General features: G+C 41.6%; 1 protein-coding gene across 8 annotated transcripts in view; it reads right to left on the minus strand.

Moving 5' to 3' along the window:
* map9 (microtubule-associated protein 9) overlaps window positions 1-13,848 on the minus strand; it is a 125,642-nt gene that overhangs the window by 77,050 nt on the left and 34,744 nt on the right. For all 8 annotated transcript variants that reach the window (XR_011354187.1, XR_011354186.1, XR_011354185.1 and 5 more), the window contains one exon: window positions 11,958-12,078. Coding sequence is in view for 3 of the 8 variants with exons in the window: in XM_069926697.1 (XP_069782798.1) it covers window positions 11,958-12,078 (121 nt within the window). In the remaining 5 variants the exon portion in view is untranslated. The remainder of the gene's footprint in view (window positions 1-11,957; window positions 12,079-13,848) is intronic.

The raw sequence follows: 13,848 nt of genomic DNA on the forward strand, positions 1-13,848 counted from the left end.
GATGCCCACAACAGAACTTTTTACCCCTTGGGAGAGCTCACGCTACTGCAAAAGTTGCTGTTACGAATGGTCCCTTCACAGTTTATTCAGAAAGCGATAAACTGCTTGAATAGAATGGCCTTGCCTGATGTGGGGATGAAGCACATACTCCTACCATTTCATTAAGCTCTGTAAACAGTAGGGAGTGTGCCTAAAATCGAATATGAGCCACCCCTGCTGAACAATTTCTGTACCAAATGTAGCTTCTTTTACTCATAGTACTTAATTATACATATGCAATAATGTAGATTGACTAAGGCGGAGGGACATATGAGTGGCACATCACTAATCTAAGACAGTAGGACCTTCCAAAGGAAGGAAGGTATTATCTGCCTACAAAATAATCCTGGTAAAGAAATTGAATGCCTACCATTTGAGTGTATATGGATTGATTTTATAGAATTAAGTACGTAACTATAATTATTGTCTTGTTATTATTGATTTGTCTGGATCCTTAAATAATAAATTGACTAAGTTGTCAACAGAAACTGGGTTGAATTAGATAAAGCAATTGGGGATTACAGTGGTTCCACTGCTCTCATTAACCCCAAGCAGCAGGAATAGTGGAATGTGCAAAAAAAAACTAAACTGGCCAAATTGATGGAGGAAACAAGGCTAAAATTGGCTAAAAAGTGCTTCCCCGAGCATTGTTTTAAATGTGGATGACACTGCAGGCTAAGTCAGGGCTATCTGCTGCAGAGGTGGTTCACGGACAGCCAATGCAGATATCTTGGGCAGCAAAGCCCGCACAGCCAGTAGGATGGACTTAAGTGATGACATAAGCAAATATCTAAGTAATCTAACTAAAACTTTTTTGAGAGATGCCTTCACAGGTACAACAAGCAAACCTAAAGGAGGCTGATCCAACAGATCAAAGTAGTGAATATCCTGATGTCAAACCTGAGAATTACATTCTGGTAAAGAATTGGGATCGGAAGAAATTGGGAACTCGCTGGAAAGGGCCATTCCAGGTCCCATTAATAACACTGAGTGCAGTAAAGCTTGAAGGACAACCTCACTAGATACACCAAACAGACTTAAGGAAAAAGGTCCAGCTCAGACATTAAGACTTTTATTATAACAGAATGAAAAAGAGAGGCCCACCTACAACATGAGAACTTCATTATTACGCCTCTTGTCACCCTGGCATTTGAACTGAAGACCGGAGTCATGACCAAAAAGAGGAATTTTTGGTGACAGCATAATACCTTTTTAAATATGTCTTACTTGTATGTTGATTAAGATGAATGTTTATAGCTGTTGAATCTGTTCACATATTCTAACCAACTCAATGGGAGGAATCCCCTCAAAACCCAGCCCGACCCCATACAGAAAGTGATAGAATGGATTTTGAGACAGAATGGACTACAGGCAAGGAGATAAACATGTGGAGGACAGCAGGATAGAACAAGACATCTTATATTAAATGGTATAGCTATACTACACCTGGGAGAAAGTTGATGCAAGTCTCTTAGTGTATACAATGAGACATTTATTTATTTATCTGTAGCTGAGGGAAGGTAGGGGGGATAAAAAGGGAGAAAATGCCACTGTGTCTATTTAATGAGAAACGTTTGTATATATTTTGGTTGATAGGGTTCACAGTATGAAAAATAAAAAATTATATTAAAAAACATATCTGCAGCTCACTACTAATTGGATGGGGTCCTGTTAATTGAAATATGTGATTCCCTCTACACATCGTGTACAAGCTACACCAGTCAGAAGTTTGAGCTATTGGCTAATGAATCACTTAAGTGGTTCCAAGCAGCTAAAGGAAGGTGTATAGAAGCCAGCCACACTTATTTGATCAGGTAGATAGTATGACGGGAGGAGGTTGCCAGCATACTCACTTTTACAATGCAATCACTTCTGAATTAGCTTATTCAGCATATGTCTTAAATATGTTTTGATGGTACGGAATGGGAATGTGGGATGGTAAAATTGAAAAATGATTTGCCTTGTATAGAAGAACACTGCTGGGAACACAATTGTCAGATTAAGGAAGGACACTTTTCATGCACTTGTTTAAGGAAGGAATGTTTGAATTTAACTCGAGGAACTCAGGTGGTTTGTGGGGATGCTGCTAGGAAAAACAACGGGAAAAATATACAGTAAGGATAGGAAAAATCACCCTTGATTTTGCTTATATATATATATGTATTATATATTATATATATATATCTATATATCTATATAGATAGAGAGAGAGAGAAAGAAAGAGAGAGAGAGAGAGAGAGAGAGAGAGATCCCAGACATTAGTACAACTAATGTACCGAGACCTCACCGCATGTTATCAGTTAAAGAAAGCCGATGTATTACAGGAAAAAACCTCCCTGCCTTGTTTGCGATTGGGACGAGGACCTCTTGTCAGAAGACGGATCATCACCAAGGAGTGTCAAAGGAATTTATGCAGACTATAACAATCCTGTTACCCTAGGATCTGACATCAGAGGGGGAATCCTCAGCCCTATATCCCTTAGAAGATCAGCTGGGATGGTGGTTGCCGAGAATCACAATCATCTCATTTGTAGCATAACAGCATTGGTCAATGAGACAGTGGCAGGGTTGGAAGCTGTTAATTGAGAATTAGTAGAATTGAGGTTTTTCTCATAACAAACCAGATATGCGGTGGATTATCAGTTTGCTACCCAGGGTGGGGTATGTAATAAGTGCATTACAAAGGTTACAGATTAATCCTTCAATATCTCTAAGACAAGTTACGCATAATCTGTTAGGCAGTTTGAGACAGGGACTGAGGGGACAGAATTAATGGTTTGCTTGGCTATCCTAAATATTTGGAGGGTCATAGGGAATCACATATCTTGCATGCAATTATGATATTAGCTAATTAAAAATTACAAACTAAAAGACAAATCCCAGAAAAGAAATGTACTATTAAAGTGAATTAAAACACAAAATGGAAGTCTGAATAAGGTTACAGATTGGTTTGACCTTCATGAGGCACCAACAGATGGCTTTGGAATGCAGGCAGAGAAATACATTTTGGGGATAACTACTGCGATTTAATCTGACCTTTTGTGTGTGGCTCTTTGTCCTCTCTCTCTCACTATGTGCGACCTTTTAGGTCTCAAAGGGGAGAATATATGGAAAATAAACCACATGAACTACCATCCATTACTGTGCAACAATTTACACACACTGTTACAAAAGTTAAAATCCATTATGAATTTACTGCACAAGGCCACAGGAATGAACAGAAGGCAGCAGGTGGCTGGATATGATGAAACACGTGGTTCTGAACATTATTAGATTAATGGGTGTAGAAAAATAAAAATAATTGTGGCGAGCCAAGGGAGGATGTCCTGTTAAGATACGAGGTTATGAATGATTGGGTGCAGAAATGTGATTAAGTCAGGACAATAATATTTAAATAAAGGACAGTGTCTCATAGCAACAGGCATTTCAGAGTCCAGGCTTTGATTTCTCTCAGCTTTTGTTTGCAAATAAAGGCTTAAGCTTTTCTGAAGAATTCTCCGCGTTTCCTGACATCAAAAAACCAGAACAATGTAAATTTGAACTTTGATGGCTCTGGGCCTGCAGTGGCTGGAGTTTGGAAGGATGCGTGGGGATTTTATTGAAATAATGAGAATATTGAAAGTGCTGGATACAGTGGGTATAGAGAGGCTTCCAGTTATGGGAGAGTCGAGGACCATAGGGCAGTGGATCAGAATAACATGACATCTCTTTTGAACAGAGATGAGGAGAAATTTCTTCAGTCAGGAGGTTGTGAGCCTAGATGGCTGTGCAGGAAGAGTCATTGGATATATTTGAAGCAAGTTTTTGATTAGTAAGTGTCAAAGATTCTGGAGAAAAGACAGGAGAGTGGGGTTGAAAGGAAAAAAACATCATCTATGATTTGAATGGCAGAGTAAACTCTATGGGATGAATGGCATAAATCTGCTACTAAGTGTTGTGGTCTTAAATGAGACTAGTTTAAGGAAACAACGGGGTTGATATGGGCACTGGGTTTAAGGGCCTGCATCCATGCAGACAACTTTATGACTGTTAATGTACATACTGTAAAACCTCGTTAGAACATGGTAGTTGGGGTCCAAGATTTCATACCGCGTTACAGCCGAGTTGCGGAAACAGATGCATATATGTCAGAGAGCAGGGATATCGGCACGGGACGTCGGGGCAGGGGTAGCCGGCGTGGGATGTCGGGGCAGGGGCAGCCGCTGCAGGACATTGTGGCAGGGGCATATCCCGCACCAGCTGCCCCTGCCCCGACGTCCCACGCCGGGTGGCAGGGGCAGCGGGGTTGTCAAGCAGCGGGGAGGGGGGCTGTCAGGCAGCGGGGAGGGGGGGGGTCGCCAGCTGATTGTCGTCAGCCTGCCCCTTAGTAGTTTGGGGTCCACAGACACCCGTGCTATAAGCGATTCCACAGATAAACGAATCGCGTTATAATGAGCTTTCACTGTACAAGGAAAAGATCTCTCTCCATATTCCTTGGCAGCAGGTTGCCTGTGATATAAACAGCCCAAAAAGTAGCTGAAAAATTATTTTACTATTTTTATAACTTTCAAAAGCAATGAAAAGCTGTTCAACAACTAATGCACCCTAAAACCTAAAACAATTCAATAAATGTAAAACTAAAACAAAGTAATAATTTTTTTAATTTTTTTTTTAAATCAAAGAATTTAGATAAGTGAACATTTTAAGATCTTGAAATTACTGTCCAACTTCAATTATCCAAAATTGGATTCTCCGAAATACACATTTATCTTAAAATATTTTAAAATTTCAGATATACGAGGATATCCTCACATTTATCCAAAATTTTTTTCTGAACTGACCTCACAGGTTGGAAAAAAATTCAGCCATTTAGAACGACAATTGTCCTCGTTCCAGGTAACTCCCTCCCCTCTTTTTTCCCATTTCTTCTTTACCTTCCCCTATTGACTTTTCACTCCAACTCCCCTCTCAAACTGCGTGCCACTGTCTCCCAGCTGCAAGCGGTCCAAAGAATCCCTTGTCCTGGCATCATCAAGGAGAGTGGCCTCCCAGCAGGAGTGAAGACATCAGGCTCCCAGTAGAAGTGCGGATGTCAGGCTCCGGGCAGGAATGGGTCCTTGCTGGGGATGTGTCAGTGATCAGTGGTGACCAGAAATTTTTGATTAGAATTAAACATTATTTTATCGCTTAAAATGCCTTCCCTTGTTTGTTGTTGTTTAAACACTGTTACAAGTGATTTTCTGTTGCTACTGGTCTGTTTTTTAAAAATGACCAATTATGCAAAAATATCATTTATCTGACGTAGGCCTGGTCCTGACCATTTCAGATAATCGGAGTTGTACTGTATTAACACTTTGTCTTTCATAGCTGTTTTCTTCTTTGAATTAAAGGGGGTGATGGTCTCTGCAACATTGTGTGCTTTTCCTTGGTTCCAGCAATCTAATATTAGCATGCAGTCACCAAATGATCATGAATTTCTGGCTTCACACATGTTTTTAATGCAAAATGTTACAACCTGGATCCATTAGTTCAAATTCTGCAATGGCACTTTGAAAATATGATTTTTTTTTTTTTAAAAGCAAGAAAATAAAAAGGTAAAATCCATCAGGTTTACCAATTAGGGGAAAAGAAATTTGCCTCCCTAATACATTAATTTAAAATATCCACTAATCTACCCAAAACTCCACCTCCACCCTCCGACCTCTTCAACCCTCCACCTCCCCCACGACATCCCTCACCTTCCATCTACACTCTTGGACTTCCCAAACCCTTCACCTCACCCCAACACCCTCCACCTCTTCAACTCACACTCTCATCTCTGCTTGGTCTTCACCATCAGCTCTGACCTTCCCCTCTCTCAGATAGAGTGCTCGTCCTTAGTAGAGGCCTTATATTCACTCCTCCCCATCGGCACGTACGGGGGTATCACTGTCCTCACCTTGCCCGCCCAATATCGAACCCCCCTGTGGTGGTGTTATTACACCACTAGGTCACCAGGTGGCTCACTCTTGCACTCTGCTTGGTGTGATTTGATGCTAGTCGCCATCACCCCCAAGCCCAGCAAAGAATCTCCATCTGATAAAAGTATGGTTTTTAATGACACATTTTGCTTTCTGTTGGAAATCGAGCCACTGTCAGACAAGTTAAACTGATTTGTAAACAGGTAATTCAGAGATCCATGGAGCTTATGGACTCATCTCATTGTAAAGCTAATTCTATCCTGAATAGATCAATAAGCACTAGATAAAACAAAGATCTGGGTGGTAGGGATCCTCTGTGATTGTGCAGCTCTTTGTATGGTTTGTGAATCACATTTATTTGTAAATATAATTGTCATCAAGTTCATCTATTTTATAAAATAAAATGTTTCTTCAGTTTGGCAAGAGAGTGACTGAATATGCGAGTATTCTGAAAAGGCTATTGGATTAATGGCAAACTGTCTCAAAAAGGCAGTGCCTGGAGTTAAACTGCAAAGCAACTGCTTGCTAGATTTGATTTATTAGTGCTACTCAAAAGCAAAATATTAAAGAAAAGGGCAGGTCAGACCTGTTGTGAACAGAGTTTTCCTGACTTTAGTTAATTGAAGTTGTAAGTTAATGGTGTTGTGGCAAAGTTCAATTCATGTTAACTTAATCGATATTATTGCATGATTTAAATTTTTTTTTGAGAAGTATAGTGTTTTCCCAAATACTCTGGTCAGGTTGGCTATGAAATTAATCAGTCAACACTCCCAGTAACTCAGAGCAGGGTTCATCATGACCGACTGCAGGTTCTGCCATTTGGTGGTGAGGAATAACCTCAAAAAAAGTCTGTTAGTGCCAACGTTGACCCCACTTGAAATTAGTGAAACTGATTGAACGGTCTGGATGGGCAATACATCCAAATTTATAACAAAAATGTATTATGCTCTCCAGAGCGAAAGTGCAAAACCAGGGTTACAGAGGTCAAGGGAAAGATGGGAGTCGGACTTGGGTGTGGTGACTTCAGAAAGAAGCTGGTCATATTGGTGAAAGGACAGCACAACATCAATTATACATTCATGATATGGACTGGTTCAGTATAATGTTTTTATACCAATTATACCTTACCCCACTAAAGTTACACAGATAGAAAGCCGAAATTTCAGAGATGTGTTTCGTATGTGGGACTGAGACAGGAACATTTCGACATGCCATGTGGTTGTGCGTGAAGGTGAGGCCACTTTGGCAAGAAATCACAGAAAAATTAACCAGGATAACAGGCCATTAACCCAGAGCTATATCTATGAGGTAATTTCATGCAAATAAGCAACAAATTGACCAAATATCAAATCTCATTTATAAAAATAGCACTGGTGGTAGCCAAATAAGTATCACAATCACTTAGAAGTCCTACTCCCCTCTACTCATAGCACAATGGACTGTGGAAATGAATAGCTGTATACCTATAGAAAAAAAATTACATACAACTTAAAGAATAAATACAACACTTTTGTAAAGGTCTGGCAGCCATACCTGGACCACATAGGGGCCCAGATACAGTATTAAAAAGTAACAAAAAAGGGTATAAAAGTAACTATTATATTGTAGTGGCCTGTGCCTCAGGCCAACACAGGGAATAGCCATCAAACGCAGCGACTGGCAAAGCATCGTGCGGGCTGAAATGCCTGTTTCCATAAGCTGCCAGCAGAGTAGTGAAACTGCAATCACCACCTGTGGATTGCAGGAGGGCCAATTGGGGCCCAGGCATCTGAGGTAATCAATCGGCAGCCGGCCCGCTCAAGCCACGCCCTGGTCGGTAGTGGCATGGCCGAGCTAACTATAAAAGGCAGAGCTGCCACGGAATAAACTCAGTGTGGCATACACTCTACTGGTGTGTGTCATTCTTCTGCAGATTTGAGCTCCAGCCTTAGGGCTATAACCGAGAGCTATAACTTAGCTGTAGCCGTAGTGACCTCGCGACAATACATACAAAAACGTAGTTTCGCCAACTGAACTCTATATACTTAATATATGCAAGCTCTGACGGTGAACAGATCTGTATATGTGGAGTGGGGGGGGTGGAAGGAGGGTGGGGGGAGGGACAGTTTACTGTGTGAGAAAAAGTTTAATATATTGTATATTTAAAATGTTATTTGTATAATCTCTGAAAAAAAACAAAAATTAAATATTAAAAAAGTCGGTCAGTTCATTCGGCTGCAAAACTGAAGCATAAACCTAATTGTAAGCCTGTCTTCCCTGAGAATGACAATTCCTGAAAATATAAATAGCTTGAAATAATGTACTATAAACACAATGCTGGAGAAACTTAGCAGATCAAACAGTGTACTTTACATAGCAAAGATAAAGATATATAAGCAACCTTTCGGGCTTAAGGTGTTCATCAAGGTGACCGAATAACGTAGTTAGTGTGTGTACATGCTTTTACCCAATGTTTTAGTACAATTCTTAAATGCCTGATGCACTGAGGCTTCAGATGGATTTTGGGACGAACTGGTTGGTGTTGGCTGTTCATATAGATGAATAGATGCGGTAATGCTCTGAGCAAAGAGTGAGAAGAACTTGGGCAGGTGTATGAATAATGACAAATATCTACCAAAATTTAAATTAAATTAAATGTAAACATACAGCATGGTAACATGTCCTTCCAGCCCACGAGCCTGTGCCCCCAAATACCCCAATTAACCAACAACCCCCGTACATTTTGAAAGGTGGGAGTGAAATGAGTAAGTTCTAACAGGAGGGTGCAATTTCAGTGTTTGCCAAAGGCACCATTTTCCCTCCATACACCACTGCCACTCCCTCCACCGACACTGAAATGAATTCTGCACGTGCCACTCTTCTTCTGTCCCCTTCCACGACAGTGACTCTCCATCCCCCACCCAAAACCATTTCTCCCACTTTAAGCCTCTTCCTCATCTTGGACACCTCGTCCTGACCAGCTGCTTTTCCTGCATTTTTTTTTAATTTCCAATTACCGTCGAGACATCAACTGTCTCATCTTCACTTCTCTCTTCTCTTATTCTAATCTCACCTCCTCCGAATACTCTGCTCTCCTCTCTTTTTGCAACAATCCCAACCTCACAATCAAACCTGCAGAAAAGGGTGGTGCTGTTGTGGTCTGGCACACTGTCATCTACCTTGCCAAGGCCAGACGACAGCTCTCAGACCCCTCCTCCTACTTACCCCTTCCACAGGATCCCGCCACATCAAGCCACAGTCTCCAAACTTCATCAGCTCTGGTCACCTCCATTCCCCAGCCTCTTACCTCATTGGTTCCCATCCCTACTATGCCCGGTCCTATCTCTTAGCCAACAAACCCAATAATCCTGGTTGACCCATTGCTTCCACATCCTCTTGTCCCCCTGAATTAGTATAGTCTCATCTTGACTCCATATTTTATCCCCGGTCCAAACCCTCCCCAACTACATCTGCAAAACCTTACATGCCCTCCATTTCTTCATTGACTTCCAATTTCCTGAACTTGACCACCTCATTTTCACTATAGACATCCAATCCTTTCCACCTCAATCCCTGTCAAGAATGTATCAAAGTCCTTCTGTTTTTTTCTTGACAAGAAACCTAAACAGTCCACCGACACCCTCCTTCACCTGGCAAAACTTATTGTACTCTTAATAACTCTTTGCTTCATCTCACTTTCTTCAAAGGAGTAGCCATGGGTACCCGCGTGGGTCCCAGCTATACCTGTCTGTTTGTGGGTTTTGTGGAACAATGTATGCTGCAAGCCTACATAGGCAGGACCCCTCAACTCTTCTTCCCCTATATTGATGATTATATTGGGGATGCCTCATGTACTCATAATAAGCTGCCAACTTCTACCCTCATCTCAAATTTACCTGGTCCATCTCCAGTGACACTCTCCCTTTTCTTGATCTCTCTGTCTCCATCTCGGGAGACAAGCTTTCGACATATTTTAACTCCCACAACTACCTTGACTCCACTTCTTCACACCTAGTCTCCTGCAAGGATTCTATTCCCTTCCCACAATTTCTCCATCTCTGCTGCATCTGTTCCCAAGATGAGGTCTTCCAGTCCAGATCATCTGAAATGTCCTCCTTCTTCTGCAAATGTGGCTTCCCCTGCACCACCATCAACTCAGCCCTTATCCACATCTCCTCCATTTCCCACTCATCTGCTCTAACCTCCTCTGTCCCCAGACATAACAAACACAGGGTTCTCCTTACCTACCACCCCACCAGCCTCTGCACCCAACACGTCTACCCACCAGCCCCTCCCCCCTTCTGGGGCACCTCCTCCACAAATTATGCCACCTACAACATGATCCAACTACTAATCTTCCCCTCTCCACTTTCCATAGAGACTGCTCCCTCTGTGTCTCCCTCATCTTGTCATCCCTCTCCACCAATCACCCCACTGGCACCTCATCATGCAGTTGCAGGAAGTGAATTGTGCCACACCTTCACCATCATTCAGGGCCCCAAACAGTCCTTTCAAGTGAAGAAACACTTCATTTATGTGTATGCAGGAGTTATATACTGCACCCAGTGCTCCCTTTTTGGCCTCTCAACATTAGAGAGTCTGGGCGCAGATTGGGAAATCACTTCGCTGAGCACCTTCGTTCTATCCACCTCAGTGACAGAGATCTCTTAGTGGTCATCCTGAAATGTCTGTCCATGGCCTCATGCACTGTCCCACCAAGACCACCAGTAAATTGGAGGAACAACACTTCATTTTCCATCTGGCCAGTCTCCAACCAGATGGCATTAATATCGACTTCTCCAGTTTCTGCTAGCCTACTCTCTGTTCTCCCTCCCTTCCCAATCCCTTTGTCTTCTTTCCTTCAGCTTGCCACCTCTTTCCCTCTCCATTCACAGAGCCAACCCTCCTACCCTTGTTTGCTAGTGTGCCCTCCCTCCCTTATCCACTTATTGCCTCTTCCTGTGGGACTGTGCTCCTCCCTCTCACCATTTTTTTGGGGAACCTGCCACATTTTTCCATAAGTTGATGAAATCAGGGGAGCACAACCCAGTCCTCATCGAAGGCTCAGTAGTGGAGAGGGTCAAGAACTTCAAATTCCTGAGTGTCAACATCTCCGAGGATCTGATTTAGAGCCTGCATGTTGATGTAATTACAAAGTAGGCTCACCGGTGGCTATACTTTGTGAGGTGTCTGAAGAGATAGAGATTCCGTTTGTCACCGAAGACTCTTGTAAACTCTTATAGGTGTGTCGTGGAGAGCATTTTGGGTGGCTGCATCACTGCCTGGTATGGAGGCACCAACTTTTAGGACAAGAATAAAGTCCAGAGGGTTGTTAACTCGGCCTGCCACATCACAGGCATCAGACTTTGCTCCATCAAGGACATCTTTACGAGGTGGTGTCTTAAAAAAGCAGCCTCTATCCTCAAAGGCCCCTACCAACCAGGCCATGCCCCCTTCACTCTGCTACCATTGGGAAAAAGGTACAGGAGCCTAAAGATGAGCACTCAACAGCACAAGGACAGCTTCTTCCCCGCTGCCATCAGATTCCTAAATAATCAATGAACCAAAGATACTGTCTTACCTTTCATGCACTAATAGTGTTGTTATTATTGTAATTTTATTTTTTATTGTTATGGTTGTAAGATGGTTATAATGAGTATTTTTGCTCTATGATGCTGTTGCAAAACACTGAATTTCGTGACTTGCTCATGTCAATAAATTCTGATTCTGAAGCCTGAAATGTTGGTTATGTGTCATTTTCTTTGCTATTTAAAATACCATGTTTGACCTGCTGAGTTTCTCCAGAAATTGTGATTTTACTTTTTGCATTAATTTATTTATGATTCATCTTTCACAATGTGTTTTTTTCCCCATATTTCCAATTCTGGACAAAAATTATTTCCCTTGTGTTTATGTGAATCCGATAAAGTAATAAAATATCAGAAATTCTACTGGAGATATTGTACCATTGAATAAAATACTTTAAGTACATGAGCCAACCTGTTGGAGATTTCACTTTTGCTTCAATACATTCTGCACAACAGGCATCAGGAACTGATGATGCAGTTTTGCTTACATTTAATGGTACTGCTTTTGATCGATAACCGGTACTTCTTGGACACTTAAATAAGAAGAAATAATTTATCAATTAACAAGGTGAAAACAAAAATATTTTTAAAAACAATCACATGCAAAATCTCATCAGAATGTAATAGAAGGTCTTAAGGTTCTTGTTTCACCATTTAGTCAGACTTTGGCTGATGTGATTTCACCAACAGCTGCAATTTCCCAATTGTTCTTAATTTTAACCAATCTTGTTAGAGAAGACGGTCCTTTATGTTAAATATATGATCCTTTTATATGAAACTAAGCTTCCTCGTTCGAAATTTGCCTTTCAAGGAAAACATTCTCCCATATCTACCCAAGTCAGACCTCCTCTGAATCTTGCATGTTTCAATAGATCTTCACTCATTCTCCAAACTTCAATGAGAATGTTTTATTTTCCTCAAATTACAAACTTTTCAATCCAGGAATCAACTGAGTGAACGATCTCCAATGTTCACATATATTTACTCCTAAATAAGGAGTGTAAAACAATGTTATGTCTAACCAAATTTCTACATCAGACACCCATACTTCTATCTTTCATCTCCTTCATAATAAGGGTAGCATTTCACTTGTCATCGAATTGCACGCGTGGCACAACAGGATGACCACATCCAGTGAGCCAAATAACAGCTAAACAAGTGCTTTGAGGAGATGAATTGTGATTTGCTCTTTGGGAGCACAGCAATCAATAAAAGAAGAGTGATTATAATGCTAGGAATGGCAGTGTTCAAGAGTGCTGGAATTGAGTTAAGTGCAGAAGCTTTGGCACAAGGTCGAAGCAGAAGCTCAGGTAAGGACAGGTAACGTCTTTCAGATTTTCAGACTCAATGCACTTTGTTCAGTGCAGTGGGGTGTCAGATTTGCTCCTCCTGTGAGACTTTTTTTTTAATTCAAATTTTAACAACACAGCAGGGTAGAAGCCCATTCCAGTGATTGTAACCCGTGCTGCCCAATTAACCTACCAACCCTGTACGTTATGGAGGGTGAGAGAAAACAGGAGAACCTGGAGTAAACTCATGTAGGTCATGGGAAGAACTCCTTAAAAGACAGTGCCAGATTCAAACCTGGGCCACTGGCACTGTTATAGTGTTGTGCTGACCATGCCACCCAGATGTGGGGGAGCAAGGAGACTTTGTGTCCCTGGGGGCTGCATCTGTGAGAAGTACATCAAGTTACAGCTCCTCAACGAATGCATTAAAAGAACTGGAGCCAGATTTGGATAAAGTTGGGAACATCTGAGAAACGAAAAGCTTGTAGATTGCAGCTATAGTGATGGGGCCACACCTTAGGAGCAGGCAGCTGGGTGACCACTCAGAAGTGTAAAGAGAGAAGCAAGACAGAACAGAGCTGCCCTGTGGCAATTCCCCAGTAACAAGTATCCCACTTTGGATGCTGCTGGGGGATAACCTGTTAAAGTGTTGCAGAAGTAACCAAGTCAGTGGCACGAGGGCTCAGCAAGAAAGGGTGAAATCAGGCAGAGTGTTAGTCTTTGGAGACTTCATAGTTAGGTGCACAGAGACATTCTTGTTTAATGCAATAAGATTGAGAGAGTGCAGAGAAAATTTACAAGGATGTTATCATGACTTGAAGAGCTGAGTGACAGGAAACTGTTGAATAAGACTTTATTCATTGGAGAATGAAGGGAGATTTAATGAAAGTATTCAAAATTGAGGAGTACAGATAGAGTAAATGCAAAAAAGCTTTTCTTCCCCCACTGAAGTTGAGTGAGACAAGAACTGGAGGACATGGGCTCAGGGTGAAATATTCAAGGGGAACATTGGCG

The sequence above is a fragment of the Narcine bancroftii genome, chromosome 3 (genome assembly GCF_036971445.1).
Source record: "Narcine bancroftii isolate sNarBan1 chromosome 3, sNarBan1.hap1, whole genome shotgun sequence".
NCBI classification, from domain to species: domain Eukaryota; kingdom Metazoa; phylum Chordata; class Chondrichthyes; order Torpediniformes; family Narcinidae; genus Narcine; species Narcine bancroftii.